Below are 12400 nucleotides of genomic sequence, written 5' to 3'. Positions count from 1 at the left end.
TCTCCTAAGATATCTGCTATTTCGCAAACCAATGTCCTTAAATTACTCCAACCATCATCTGCATTGTCAAATTCTAAATTCTTCCCAATCGGAGAGTGACTCTCAAATTCTTACTATAGATTGTGTTAACGTCATAGACCGCTGAAAGGTAGTTATTCTTCCTGAATTTCGGCTTTAGGTTGGTTCTAGACGCTATCACATGATGTTTTTCACTTTAACCTCAAAAACCTTATTATACTCAATCTCCTAAACACCCTAGATTGATCATGCAAATCTTTGATTTGTTGTGACATAATCAATAAAGTTAGTTGTCTTACTATTATGTGAGTACCATGTTACCAGTGAGCCATTTTATGGTCAAATACCGCATTAGTTATAACTAAATTATTTTGCCCACAAAATTGAAGTGGTCTATTACCATCACTATTTTGCTTCTCCTATCAAATTTTCTTGAGCTAAGATAAGATCTATCCCTATTTGTACTAATCTGGGCATTTAAGTTCCCTAACCAAAACATCATTTTTTGACGTGGAATCTTGTTTATTTGTTCGTGTAAGAAATCGACATCCTGCACGAGCCATCTCATGCCTATTCCGACTCATTATAGATTCAAACTTGTGAAAATTATCACGAAACAGGTAGGCAACTTTTATAATAATGTAGCTGGAAAGAGGCTATTCAGTCCCAGAAAGTCCACCAAAACAAACCTAACCTAGAAGAATTATCATTCACCAAATTCAAGTGAAATGGTTTTTTGTTTATTAGACTATAATTTCCCCCAGAAGTAACCCTAGTAGCGTTTACCCTGCAGTGTTCGCTCGAACATCACTATGCCGCTTTACTAGCAGAGTTTTACTTCCGAGGATGGGGATGGAAGAGGAAGTCTATACGAGAGGGGAGCTACAGAGCCATATTACAACACTGGAAACCTTTCAACATATTATTCCAGACTCTTCTTTTCAGGGCATTTTTCAAGGTTAAAATTCGAATTTTGGCCGAATTTGACTTCTTAATAAATCCAAATTCTAGTATAGTTTAAGTCAAAAGTTCCTTGGCATAGGCTACGAACGTCTCGAATTCTTATTTCCACTACTTATATAACTTTCCGAGAACCAAAAATTAAGAATAAAAAAGCCAGCAAATGGCAAATCTTCAAAAGTTTCATGACCAAAAAAATAAAATAAATAAATAAATAAAAAAAAAATCTAAACCTTGCTATCTTCTGAAAGGACCTGACCTTTTTCAGTTCTCTAGTTTTATTTTCAATTTATTTTTTGCACCCTTTAGGCTGAATCGTTCCCTCTAAGTCTTGAGACGTTATTAAGCATTTTAGAAGCAGTGGCCCCCGTAAGGCATACAGAAAAGTTGAGAAAGATTGTTAAGCTGAAGCTGCCACCCGGTTTTCCTGTGAAAATAGGTAAGACTCCATTTCATATTTATGAATGATCCGTAATTAAAGAAAACATGTACATAGTTTTGAATGTACAATGCTTTCATGTAGAGCGGATAAAAAAATGCTATGGAATTGTATTTTACCACTGAGCTACACAACAAACTTTCTGTACATGTAGACATGTCTGGCCCTCAGGTGGAAAGGAGGAAGTATTTCTCTTAAGGAAAAACGAACTTTATATGTTTGTACTTGAAAGTGTAAAAGATTAATAATTTTGGCTACTATTTCTAATTTTTTGAGGGAGGGGAGGGGGAGAAGTTGGATGTTGGGGTGAGGGTCTCTCTTCTCCCTCCGTTTCTTCTTGTGTGCGCATATACCTTGCAAATAGTGTATGCTACTAAGAAATAATCAGGATATACCTTCTTTTATTTGTCGGCTGAAAAAGGTCCCTAGGACCTAGTACTACCGATGTCTCATTGAATATCAAAACAACAAGCATATTTCGATATAATCAGTGTAATATTATCTAATAAAAAATCGGCTAAATTATCGCAAACACTGCTTGGAGTTGTGGCTGGAATGCCCGTTTCCTTGTTCAAACAATTTTAGAAATTTCTTCATCTACGAGTTAAAATTTCATTATAAGCCACTTGGTGCATCTATAATAGTAATCAAAAATAATTTGGTCCCAAATTATCTCTTTTTGTATAAAGTTTGGTTCTGATCGAAGAATGTAAATTTGGCAGAGGCCCATTAGATTTTACTAATACATTAAAAATGAGGTTTTATTACTAATTGTTTTATTTTTGATGGATAGATAAGTGTTTATCATTATCATTTGTAGATTTCTTCCATGAAATCTAGTATTAATCCAATAACTATTTATTATGATACTTAAACAAACTCATAAGTGTACCACCATTTCAGATGTGCCAATTTGGCCCACAGTCACAGCACGTGTCACATTTCAAGACTTCAAGTTCTCAAACACGTTGTCCTGCTCAGATTTTGATATACCTAGATTTTATACGAAGGATGTTACTATGTAAGTAAGATTAGTCAATTGAAATGTTCTATTATTTTTAAACAAAAACTCTAATTTTAAGAGAACTATTTTGTGTGGCCGCGTCTTGTACACCGTGTGCGGTACCCAGGGCGTATCTTTGTCATCCAGCTTGACTTTAAAGTAAGCCTCGTTGGTGCGATTTATAAATCCTCTGATGTTCTTCCTGTCCACTGACAACGTGTAATCTCAGCAAATGTAGCAGAAAACATCCCTGAATGACCTGATGACCTCTGATCATCCTGAATGACCTGATCATCACTGAATGACCGTCGCGCCGAAGCCATGCCAATCAACTGAAAGAAATTGAACGATTTAGAATCAATTTGATTGGTAAGGGTTAATCAAATAACCTTGCAATCACGCATACACATATGCAGCTACTTTAAAGAATTAAGTTAACGAAGTAGTTCGATATATTCTTCATGGAAAAATATGATTGAACTCAGAACCCCTAATATTAGCATATGTACAGCTCATCAGGTAGGCCTATAGCTGTATCTCAAAAAGTGACCTGATAGAGCAAAATGAATTTGATATTCGGACTCAGAACACCATTATTAGTCTAAATCAACTAAGAAACCCCTTACGATTTTTTGGCTGTTACCCAGTTTTTTTTTTAAGCAAAGACTCTAATTTTGAGAGAATTGTTTTGTTTGGTCGTGTACTGTAGCGTTTGAAATAATTTTTTAGGAGATTTTATCCTATATAATAACAATAATAATAATTTATTTATGTCCTCTTTACATACAGAAGATGTACACAGAGGAGTATGAAAAGAAAACTGAAAAATATAAAAATTACACTTCTAATGAAAATCAGTAGATCATAGCTGGGTTTTTTTTCACATAACTCAAAAAACCATTCACAAAACATGAACCATAAACAATAACATAACTCACAAACATAACTCATAAAACAGCACCCATAAACATGACGCATAAATATCTATTTTATTAAAGAAATGACGACAAAATTGTTTTTCCATTAAATGAGACAATTAAGGGGAAATTAATTCTATTTTCTCTATATCGTCTAAGAAATCGGTCGTATTGTTGATCCATTTTAACAGTAATATCAAATTTCCCGAATTTTCGTATAATATACCTATTTATTAACCATAGTGGAATTCCAAGAAAATATTTGCAAAGCCGGAAAAAGTAAACGCGGATACATTTTTTATCACGTTTACTCAAAAATTTCATAAATGGAACAATGAAAAATACATGAGGTGCAAATAAATGCAGATAGAATGCGGAAGCCAATTGTTTTTGGTTAATTGAAACCATTACAAGGTGAAGATTGTTTCGGTAGATAGCAGAAAAATGAAATTACATGTGATACGTGTTTTTTCTTAATGCTTTTTTGTTGTGAGATGTATTCTGTGGAATTGACGAATCGAAGTCCAAAAAAGTTTAAAGTCGGAAAACAACATGTGAAAAGACGTTTTAAAACCATAAAATAAAAACAAAAGTTATTACGATAGAACCATACATTCTTGGTGGACCCTTTTTACGGTTTGGGAATCAAATGCCTCAAAAGGGTATTTTGAACCAAAATTTTGAAAGCTTTCCCAAGGGAGGAGGGATTTTGGTAAATTTTATGGATATTTTCCTGTTCATTCATTTGTTATCACTGTGTCTATGATGTTTTGAACTATAGAAAATTATGATTTTACTCATACGAATATTTGCTTTTAGCACGGTACGCAATTGGTTAATCTAATCAATCGTGCTATGGTTATAATCCTGATTTTTTGTTTCTTTTTGAGCTTTTGTATTATCTTGAAGATTCAAAAATTGAAGCTTCTGATATCATGTAAGAAGAGTTGCTACAGAAATGGAGGTTCAGTTCCCTAAGTGATCTTATAAAAACCTTTTTAGCAGCATAATTTCAGCTCCACCCCAACCCAGCAAAGAATGCTGACCGACTATTAACTAAATGCTGTCCTTTGCAGGAATTTTAGGTTCCTAGACGCAACATACTCGGCCAGGACGAGTGGGTTGGTGCGCTGGATTCGGGATCCCTTGTCTGAGAGGACGCGGGTTCGAATCCCGGTGTACCCAATTCTTCAGTTTGGGACGGGGGTCAGTGGCTTGACTCTGTAAGCTTAGCCAGAGTCGACCCAGCTCTAAATGCGTACCTGGAGAAATCTGGGGAAGGTAAACAGGAAGGGTGTGCGAAAGCACAGGATGGCTGGCCCCCAACCCCCCATTGCACTTCCTGGCTGAAGGGCCAAGAAACGGAGATCAGCACCACCGGTACGGACTGTAAAGTCTAATGTCGTATCCTTTTTAAACGCAACCCATATCCCTCGAGAACAGTAGCTTCGAGGAATACAAAATAGGACTGGAAAACTCTTTTCGAGCTCCTGTGTTCAGGCTTGACAAAACCTACGCTCCGATAGAATCGGACTCTCGAGGGTCCGAAAAATTAAAATTTTAAATAAAAATTTAATTCTTATTAAATTTAATACCCATCTTCTGAGATTCTGTCAAGCCTTTCCAGTATGTAAGAACAGGAAATCACCTTTTGATGCCCTTTTTTTTCAGTTGGTTTATGCCCAAGTGATTCATTGATCTAAAACAACTAAAATTTCGCTTCTGGAGAAGTGGCTCATGTGACGGAAAATCCCATTAGGTACATACAGTGTTGGTTCCTACTTTTTAAAATAATTAAAATAAGTTTATTTCAAAACCCAAAAGAATACAAAATTCAAGATTCATTCAATAAAAACAGCTATCATAGTTACGGCTAGTGCCACAACCAATTTACAATATCTTTTGTAACACAATAAATACCAAGTAGGATGTATCAAACAGTTTGTGGTAACGAACTGTAGTAAGGAGCGACCCGGCTCAATAGTAACCAAAAGTCTAAAAAACGAAATTTTGGTACCAATAGCTACATCAAAAGAATCGCATTTTAATGCTGATTTTAAATATATAAGTTTCATCAAGTTTAGTCTTACCCATCAAAAGTTACGAGCCTGAGAAAATTTGCGTTATTTTAGAAAATAGGGGGAAACACCCCCTAAAAGTCATAGAATCTTAACGAAAATCACACCATCAGATTCAGCATATCAGAGAACCCTACTGTATTAGTTTCAAGCTCCTATCTACAAAAATGTGGAATTTTGTATTTTTTGCCAGACGGCAGATCACGGATACGTGTTTATTTGTTTGTTTGTTTGTTTGTTTTTTTTTGTTTTGTTTTTTTCAGGGGTGATCGTATCGATTCAGTTGTCCTAAAATGTTGCGAGAGGGCTCATTCTAACGGAGATGAAAAGTTCTAGTGCCCTTTTTAAGTGACCAAAAAATTGGAGGGCACCTAGGCCCCCTCCTACGCTAATTATTTTCCCAAAGTCAACGGATCAAAATTCCGAGATAGCCATTTTATTCAGCGTAGTCGAAAAACCTTATAACTATGTCTTTGGGGACGACTTACTCTCCCACAGTCCCCGTGGGAGGGGCTACAAGTTACAAACTTTGACCAGTGCTTACATATAGTAACGGTTATTGGGAAGTGTACAGGCGTTTTCAGGAGGATTTTTTGGTTGGGGGAGGGGCTGAGAAGAGGGGATATGCTGGGGGAACTTTCCATTGAGGAATTTGTCATGGGGGAAGAAAGTTTCCATGAAGGGAGCGCAGGATTTACTAGTGTTATAAAAAAAAAACAATGAAAAAACAAATATGAAAAAGTTTTTTTTCAGCTGGAAGTATGGAGCAGCATTAAAACTTAAAACGAACAGAAATTATTACCCATATGAGGGGCTCACCTCCTCCTAATACCTCGCTCTTTACGCTAAAGTATTTTTAACAATTTCAACTATTTATTCTACGGTTTTTGTGATTAAGGGGTCATTCTTAATGAATTGGGACAAAATTTAAGCTCTAGTGTAAAGAGCGAGGTAATGACGAGGGGGCGAACCCCCTCATATATGTAATAAAAACATGAGAATAAAAAAAAACTTCTTTACGTAAGCTAATTTATAAGTTACGTATATCTTTTACTAATAAAAAGATTCGTAAAAAATTTAAAGTTCTAGTTGCCTTTTTAATTAACCAAAAAATCGGAGGGCAACTAGGCTTCCTCCCCCGTTCTTTTTTTCTCAAAATCGTTCGATCAAAATTATGAGAAAGCCATTTAGCCAAAAAAAAAAAAAAATGCAAATTTCGTTTTAATTATTTCTCTGCGGAGAGCCAAAATCAAAACATGCATTGATTCAAAAACGTTCAGAAATTAAATAAAAAAACAAGTTTTTAACTGAAAGTAAGGAGCGACATTAAAACTTAAAACGAACAGAAATTACTTCGTATTTGAAAGGGGCTGCCTCCTCATCAACGCCCCGCTCTTTACGCTAAAGTTTTTTACTGTTTTAAACAGAAGAGTTGAGAGAAAGAGTTAAACTTTAGCGTAAAGAGCGGGGCGTTGATGAGGAAGCTTTTTGCTGTTTTACTGATGATGAGTTTTTTACTGTTTTAAACAGAAGAGTTGAGAGAAAGAGTTAAACTTTAGCGTAAAGAGCGGGGCGTTGATGAGGAAGCAGCCCCTTTCATATACGAAGTAATTTCTGTTCGTTATAAGTTTTAATGTCGCTTCTTACTTTCAGTTAAAAAAACTTGTTTTTTTTTATTTAATCACATCAGTAAAAAAATAACAAATGAATTAGTAAAACAATTCATTCTGCAGTGCACTGTTTCAAGCTTGTTCTTGTGGCATATGTCTCTGTTGACTTCAGCGGCAGGGGGTAAAAAGGAATAGTGTTTATCACTCAAGAGCACCGAGTGTTCCAACTTACATATGGTATCTGCGTAGGATTGGGATTTGTAGAGGTATGAGGGCAGATTTGTAAGTGATAATCTTGGCTCTTAGCATGATTTTTAAGGGTCTTTTTTGCGCTGTTTCAGTTTACTGTTGAGGTAGTCGCACTTGTGTTCCCCAAGCTCGGCATGTGTGTTCAAGCATACGATATAACAAGTGTATGTGAGCAGTAATTGCTTTATAGAAAACCCGAATCGAAGCAATTTGGTTGAGAACTGCAGATCGTAGTTACCCTTTCTTACAAGGCTCGTAGCGTGTGGACTAAATGCACAATTGTCACTTAATATCACACCAAGGACAACGCCAGTGGAAATGGTTGGGTACAAGGGGTTAGGGTAATCAGTGTCTCTTTTCAGAGAATTGAATCTTATCACTTTGATCCTATTAACTTTATTCTGAAGCCTATTTTAACCTCCTTGATCAATGAATTTGTCTTTTAGGTTACTATCGAACATGGGCATTACTTAATACCCCTCAATGAGGTCGTATTTCAGCAGGGCTGACGAATCATTCACAAATCTGTATCTTTCGTCAGTATTGCCACATAAAACATAGGTAATGCCGACTAGAAACAAGAGAGCAGCAAATTTATGTGGAGTGCCGTATGTTATTTCCGCCCATTTAGAGTCAAGATTCCCTGAAAGAAAGTGCATACACGCACTGATGTCGGTGGCTCAGGAAGTCTATTATCAGCAGTAGAATGGCACTTCTAGCGCCCATCCGTTTCAGGTTTTGTAAAACTATGTTGTAGCGTATTAAATTGAACGCCTTGCTATAGTTGGCTAAAAGCAGGCTTATTTGTCACAAAAGTTCATGCTGTAAGAATTAATCGGTCACTTTGGCTAGATTGGGGATTATTGGTATGAGTCAGAGATCATCACAGAATTATGGATATTTTACCATAGGAACAAGGCAACAAGGAACAACATAGGCACAAGGAACAAGGCATGCGTAGGCTTTCTTCTAGGCTTGCGGAAACTTTTGCCCTTTTAAACATCGCCAAGGAACTGGACAGGCAGCTCACTTGGCTACGGAGCACAGTTTCTTTTCGGATTTTAAAGCTCTTTACTTACCTTATATTTGGATATTTCTACAATTCGTTCGTCAGGAAAGCCGTACGAGAGTTTTCAATATGTTCTTCAGTGAATGACGGACAAGTGGTACATATTGCTGTGAAAAACAAATTTACTTCAGTTGACTATACTAAAGAATCATACTCTTTCTGAATCTTCAAGTTACTATTAATGATTTTTCTTGAGAAGTGTTTTACATCAGTGCGCCACTTACGAGGGTTAGTCGTCAGTAATGTAGTCACTTTATGACGAACATATGCTTTTTTAGCGGCTCTCTTTACTTATATGATTACAGACCTTTTTTGCTGATGCATATTCGTCTATTGAGTGGAGCTGGCATCGGGTTCTGATTAGCCTTTATCCAAGGCTCATCACTGTCACTCATAATAGTTTTGACTCAACTTTGAGAGCTTCAACTTTGAGGCTAATATCTGATATTTAGAAGATATCATCGAAGTCAAAGGTTTTGATCCAGTGTCCGAAGGAACAGATACTTTCTTTTGTCGAAGGTCGGGTCTTTACATTAGTTTTCTTCGCTTTTGGGATGTTGGCTTTAGTCTCCCAGAGAATTACAAAATGGCTGGAGTTTTGCAATGGGCCTAGCAAACATAGTGGTAACTAATGGCTGGAAAGTTCCATCAATATTAGGTCCAGTATGCTCCCACTTTGGTGGATAGGAATTGTCACTACTTGTTTCAGGTCAAGCATATTCGCCATCCACTCCTTATTTGGGCTTACTGAAGTCTCTGGCAATAATAAAAGTGGAACTGCATACTGTTGATGAACATCGTCTACAAAAGCTTGTAGAGATTTAATCAAATTTTTCCTGTTCTTTGCACTCTCGGGATAATACATTACCGCTAAGATGAGACACGAGAACTTTCTTGACAAAAATAATGGTTTGCACTCGGCCAAAATCACGTCGTAACAGGAAATATTAGACTCACTTAATAAATTCCTGTTAATGTTTTGTCGGATATACAAACCTCTACCTCTGCCACGGCGCTCTAGATCGCGATCCTTTGAGACAGCAAGTTTGTTTCAGCAAGACTTCAAGCTCGTCCATTTTATTGTTCAGTGAGCGGGCGTTGCTGCGTAAAATGTTCGGTAGTCTTGCCTTCGCTGAAAAGCGCTCTGTTTTAAGTGTCGGAGGGTTTGCAGGAACTGGAGGAAGCATCGGTTTGTTATAATATGGTCGATAGAGCTGGGGAAATTTCATAAAGTGGTTTACAGTTAACTAGGGTCACAGTTTTTGACCTATAAAAGCAAAATAAAGAGCTGGTAGTTCAACTATAAGTTTTCAATTTATTGACAACTGCATGGTATAATTTTTCTTTTACAATAATGCTTCTGGCTTGAATTTATTTGAGGTTCAAAATTTTGCTCTGCGTAAGTAGAAGAATCATCTTGCTAACTTCAGTGTTATGATTTATTGGTAAAATATAAATGAGCTCCCAAAGTTTGAACTGCTATTCCTTCGTTTTTCACAGACAAGCTAATCTTTATTTATAATCTCTCTTTGGGGAGACACAGTAAAATACTCCTGGTGAATTTGTGGAAATTAAAATCTGTATGAAGAAAAAGGAAATATTAGGATTTAAGGAACAGTGGGACTGTTTCACATTGCATGTTTAAAACATAATCTTATATTTCGATTATATTTGATCGTAATTTATCTTAATCTTATCTCAATCAGTCTGTTATTAAGATTTAACTATTTTTGAGATTTGATCTGTTATTAATCTAATAATTAATCTAATATACTATTAATCTATTTATTTTCTCAAGCTATAATTAATCTTTATGTTTATTTTAATTTAAAATATATGTATTGTTGCTATCTCTTTTGTCAGAATTACTTGTATATCTCCTTAAATTTAGCGTTTTTTCTAATCTATTTCCTAATTATTCTTTTTTCTTCTTATAGGTTTAGAATGGGCTGACTAACATTCATCGATGTCTCAACTATAAATTTTCGACGAAACGTGCAGGCTGTAGTGTTGAATTTTGAAGGATTTTTTTCTGACTCGGAAATCACACTATTGCTCGACTAATTATTTTCTTCTCTTTTTTTTTTACTTTTATTTTGTGAGGTGTATCAGAAAAATGGACTGTTAGCTCGGTAAACCCAAAAATTATTTAAACTAAAAGTGCATCGAAATTGAAATCATATTGTTTGTAATTGTTGGTTTATTAGCGCTTTCTATTCTGGATTTTTGCATAGGGAAGTCAACAAAAATATGTCTGTAAAATAAAACGAATTGAAAATGGCTTTTAATTAAATCGACTTTTTTTAAGAAAATGTTGTTGATTCTTACCCAGTGACTTTGTCCGCTTAACCTTATTTAAGAATATCTACTACTAGACTTCAAGTAATAATTAATTTTTTATATAAAGGTGTTTGTAGCTATACTCTAGGCTCAGTTACGCTTCTAGAATGTGCAGTGGTGGTGGCCAGTTTGTGTAATTAAACATCTCTACAATCAAGTCCATTTTCATAATCTTCTGTCTAAATTTTTTGTAAACTCTCTTTAGTTTACTGCGATTTGTTGCATTTTTGAAGGAGTGAAAATGTGTATTATGCTGTATACCGTCGTTGTTTTCTGTTATAAATATGACCTTTAAATTAATTATGTAACTTAAACCTATTATTATTTCTATGAGGCAATATACTGCTGAAGCCAATTTAGAAGGGTGACTTATTATAAACTAAGTACTATAGTGAATGTGTGCCATTTAATTAAGGCTTACTATATTAAAGCACATTAAAACCTTAAATTTCGGGATACTTTTTTTCTTTCTTTTTCCACTTTAATTTCAAACATTTTTTTTTCTATAACCAAAACGTCTGATGGCGAAGCCAGTCATCTCACCAATTGCCTGGCCTTTTGTCGATCAACTAAAATAGATGTTTCGGAGGAAATTTGGGATGTCATGGTAAAATAGTTTAAAAAAAAATTAATAATAAATACTCGTTTCTTTGGGTGTTATGTTTGCAATAGAAACAATTGAATTTTGGAACGCTTAGAGAAGAGGGAGGGGCTCCTGTTCCATGTGTAATATTCATCTGTCTAAGACAGATACATCATAACCTTGCTATCAAAAGCCCCGGAGGGCTGATTTCAAGTTTCGGTGTCCATAAATAGAACAGGTTATATATGTCCATAAACTGTCCATAAACAGAAGATTATATATATATATATATATATATATATATATATATATACATAGAGACCTCAAAAGGACTTTTAAAAAAAATAGAAAATAAACGAGGGAAAATATAAAACATTGGCTGCTTCTATACCAAGTACCAATACGACAGCAGGTTCCCAATCATGAAGCCCCCATTTTGTAATGTTGCCAATTTCACTCTATGTTTTCGTATATTTTTCAAGTAATTCTGTAATCCTTTTTCATACATTTGGGCCATCCCGAAAGTATACCTGCCCCTACCAATAAAAGTTGTGTCCGTTTTTGTTATTTATTCTAGTCAATCAGGATACAAGTAACAGGAGGTCTTGTCTGGAAATTTAAGTGGATGCAGTTTAATTTTGGTTGAGCACTTACGGAAAAGGGGGGTGGGATACTATTTGCTACCATAAATGGTAGAATTTTATGCCGCTATTTTTAGGGTGGGTGGGCTAAGGCTGGCCTCGCATCAATTTACAACGTGTGTTATTATCGTTTTTTTCCCTTTCATTATCATATTTAGTTTTGGAGTTGAGCTTTGGAGTTTTAGAGTATAATTCCTGTGCTTTTGTTTGTCGTTCTTTGTTTATCTAATTTATGAAGAATTAAATGTGTCCGCTTTTCATTACCCTATGTCTTCCTTAGACTTAAACATAATTCTACTTACGTCGGCCGGCAAACAAGATGACAACGATGCCTCTCCATGACAGCCTTTGTCGATTTTTTGCCACAGGTCTTCTATATATGGTATCGCCCATTTAGAATCCTTCTTTAGACATCGGTGAAGTGCCGCTTGCCGTGCAAGTCTTCTATTATCGGACTGGGGGCAGCACTAAAATCTTAGGGTATTCTGTTATT

The 12400-nt window shown here is 35.6% G+C and overlaps 1 protein-coding gene across 1 annotated transcript in view; it reads left to right on the top strand.

Moving 5' to 3' along the window:
- Positions 1 to 12170, top strand: part of LOC136034877 (ankyrin repeat domain-containing protein 13C-like) — a gene marked incomplete in the record, with an annotated part of 34397 nt that extends 22227 nt beyond the window's left edge. The window contains 3 exon segments of the mRNA XM_065716362.1: positions 1288 to 1417; positions 2321 to 2438; positions 10281 to 12170. Coding sequence (XP_065572434.1) covers positions 1288 to 1417; positions 2321 to 2438; positions 10281 to 10296 — 264 coding nt within the window.
- Between the last annotated feature and the right edge of the window lie 230 nt (positions 12171 to 12400).

The sequence above is a fragment of the Artemia franciscana genome, chromosome 13 (assembly GCF_032884065.1).
Source record: "Artemia franciscana chromosome 13, ASM3288406v1, whole genome shotgun sequence".
Lineage (NCBI taxonomy): Eukaryota > Metazoa > Arthropoda > Branchiopoda > Anostraca > Artemiidae > Artemia > Artemia franciscana.
The sequence above is the reverse complement of the archived record's forward strand: the minus strand, read 5'-3'. Positions and strand labels throughout refer to the sequence as shown.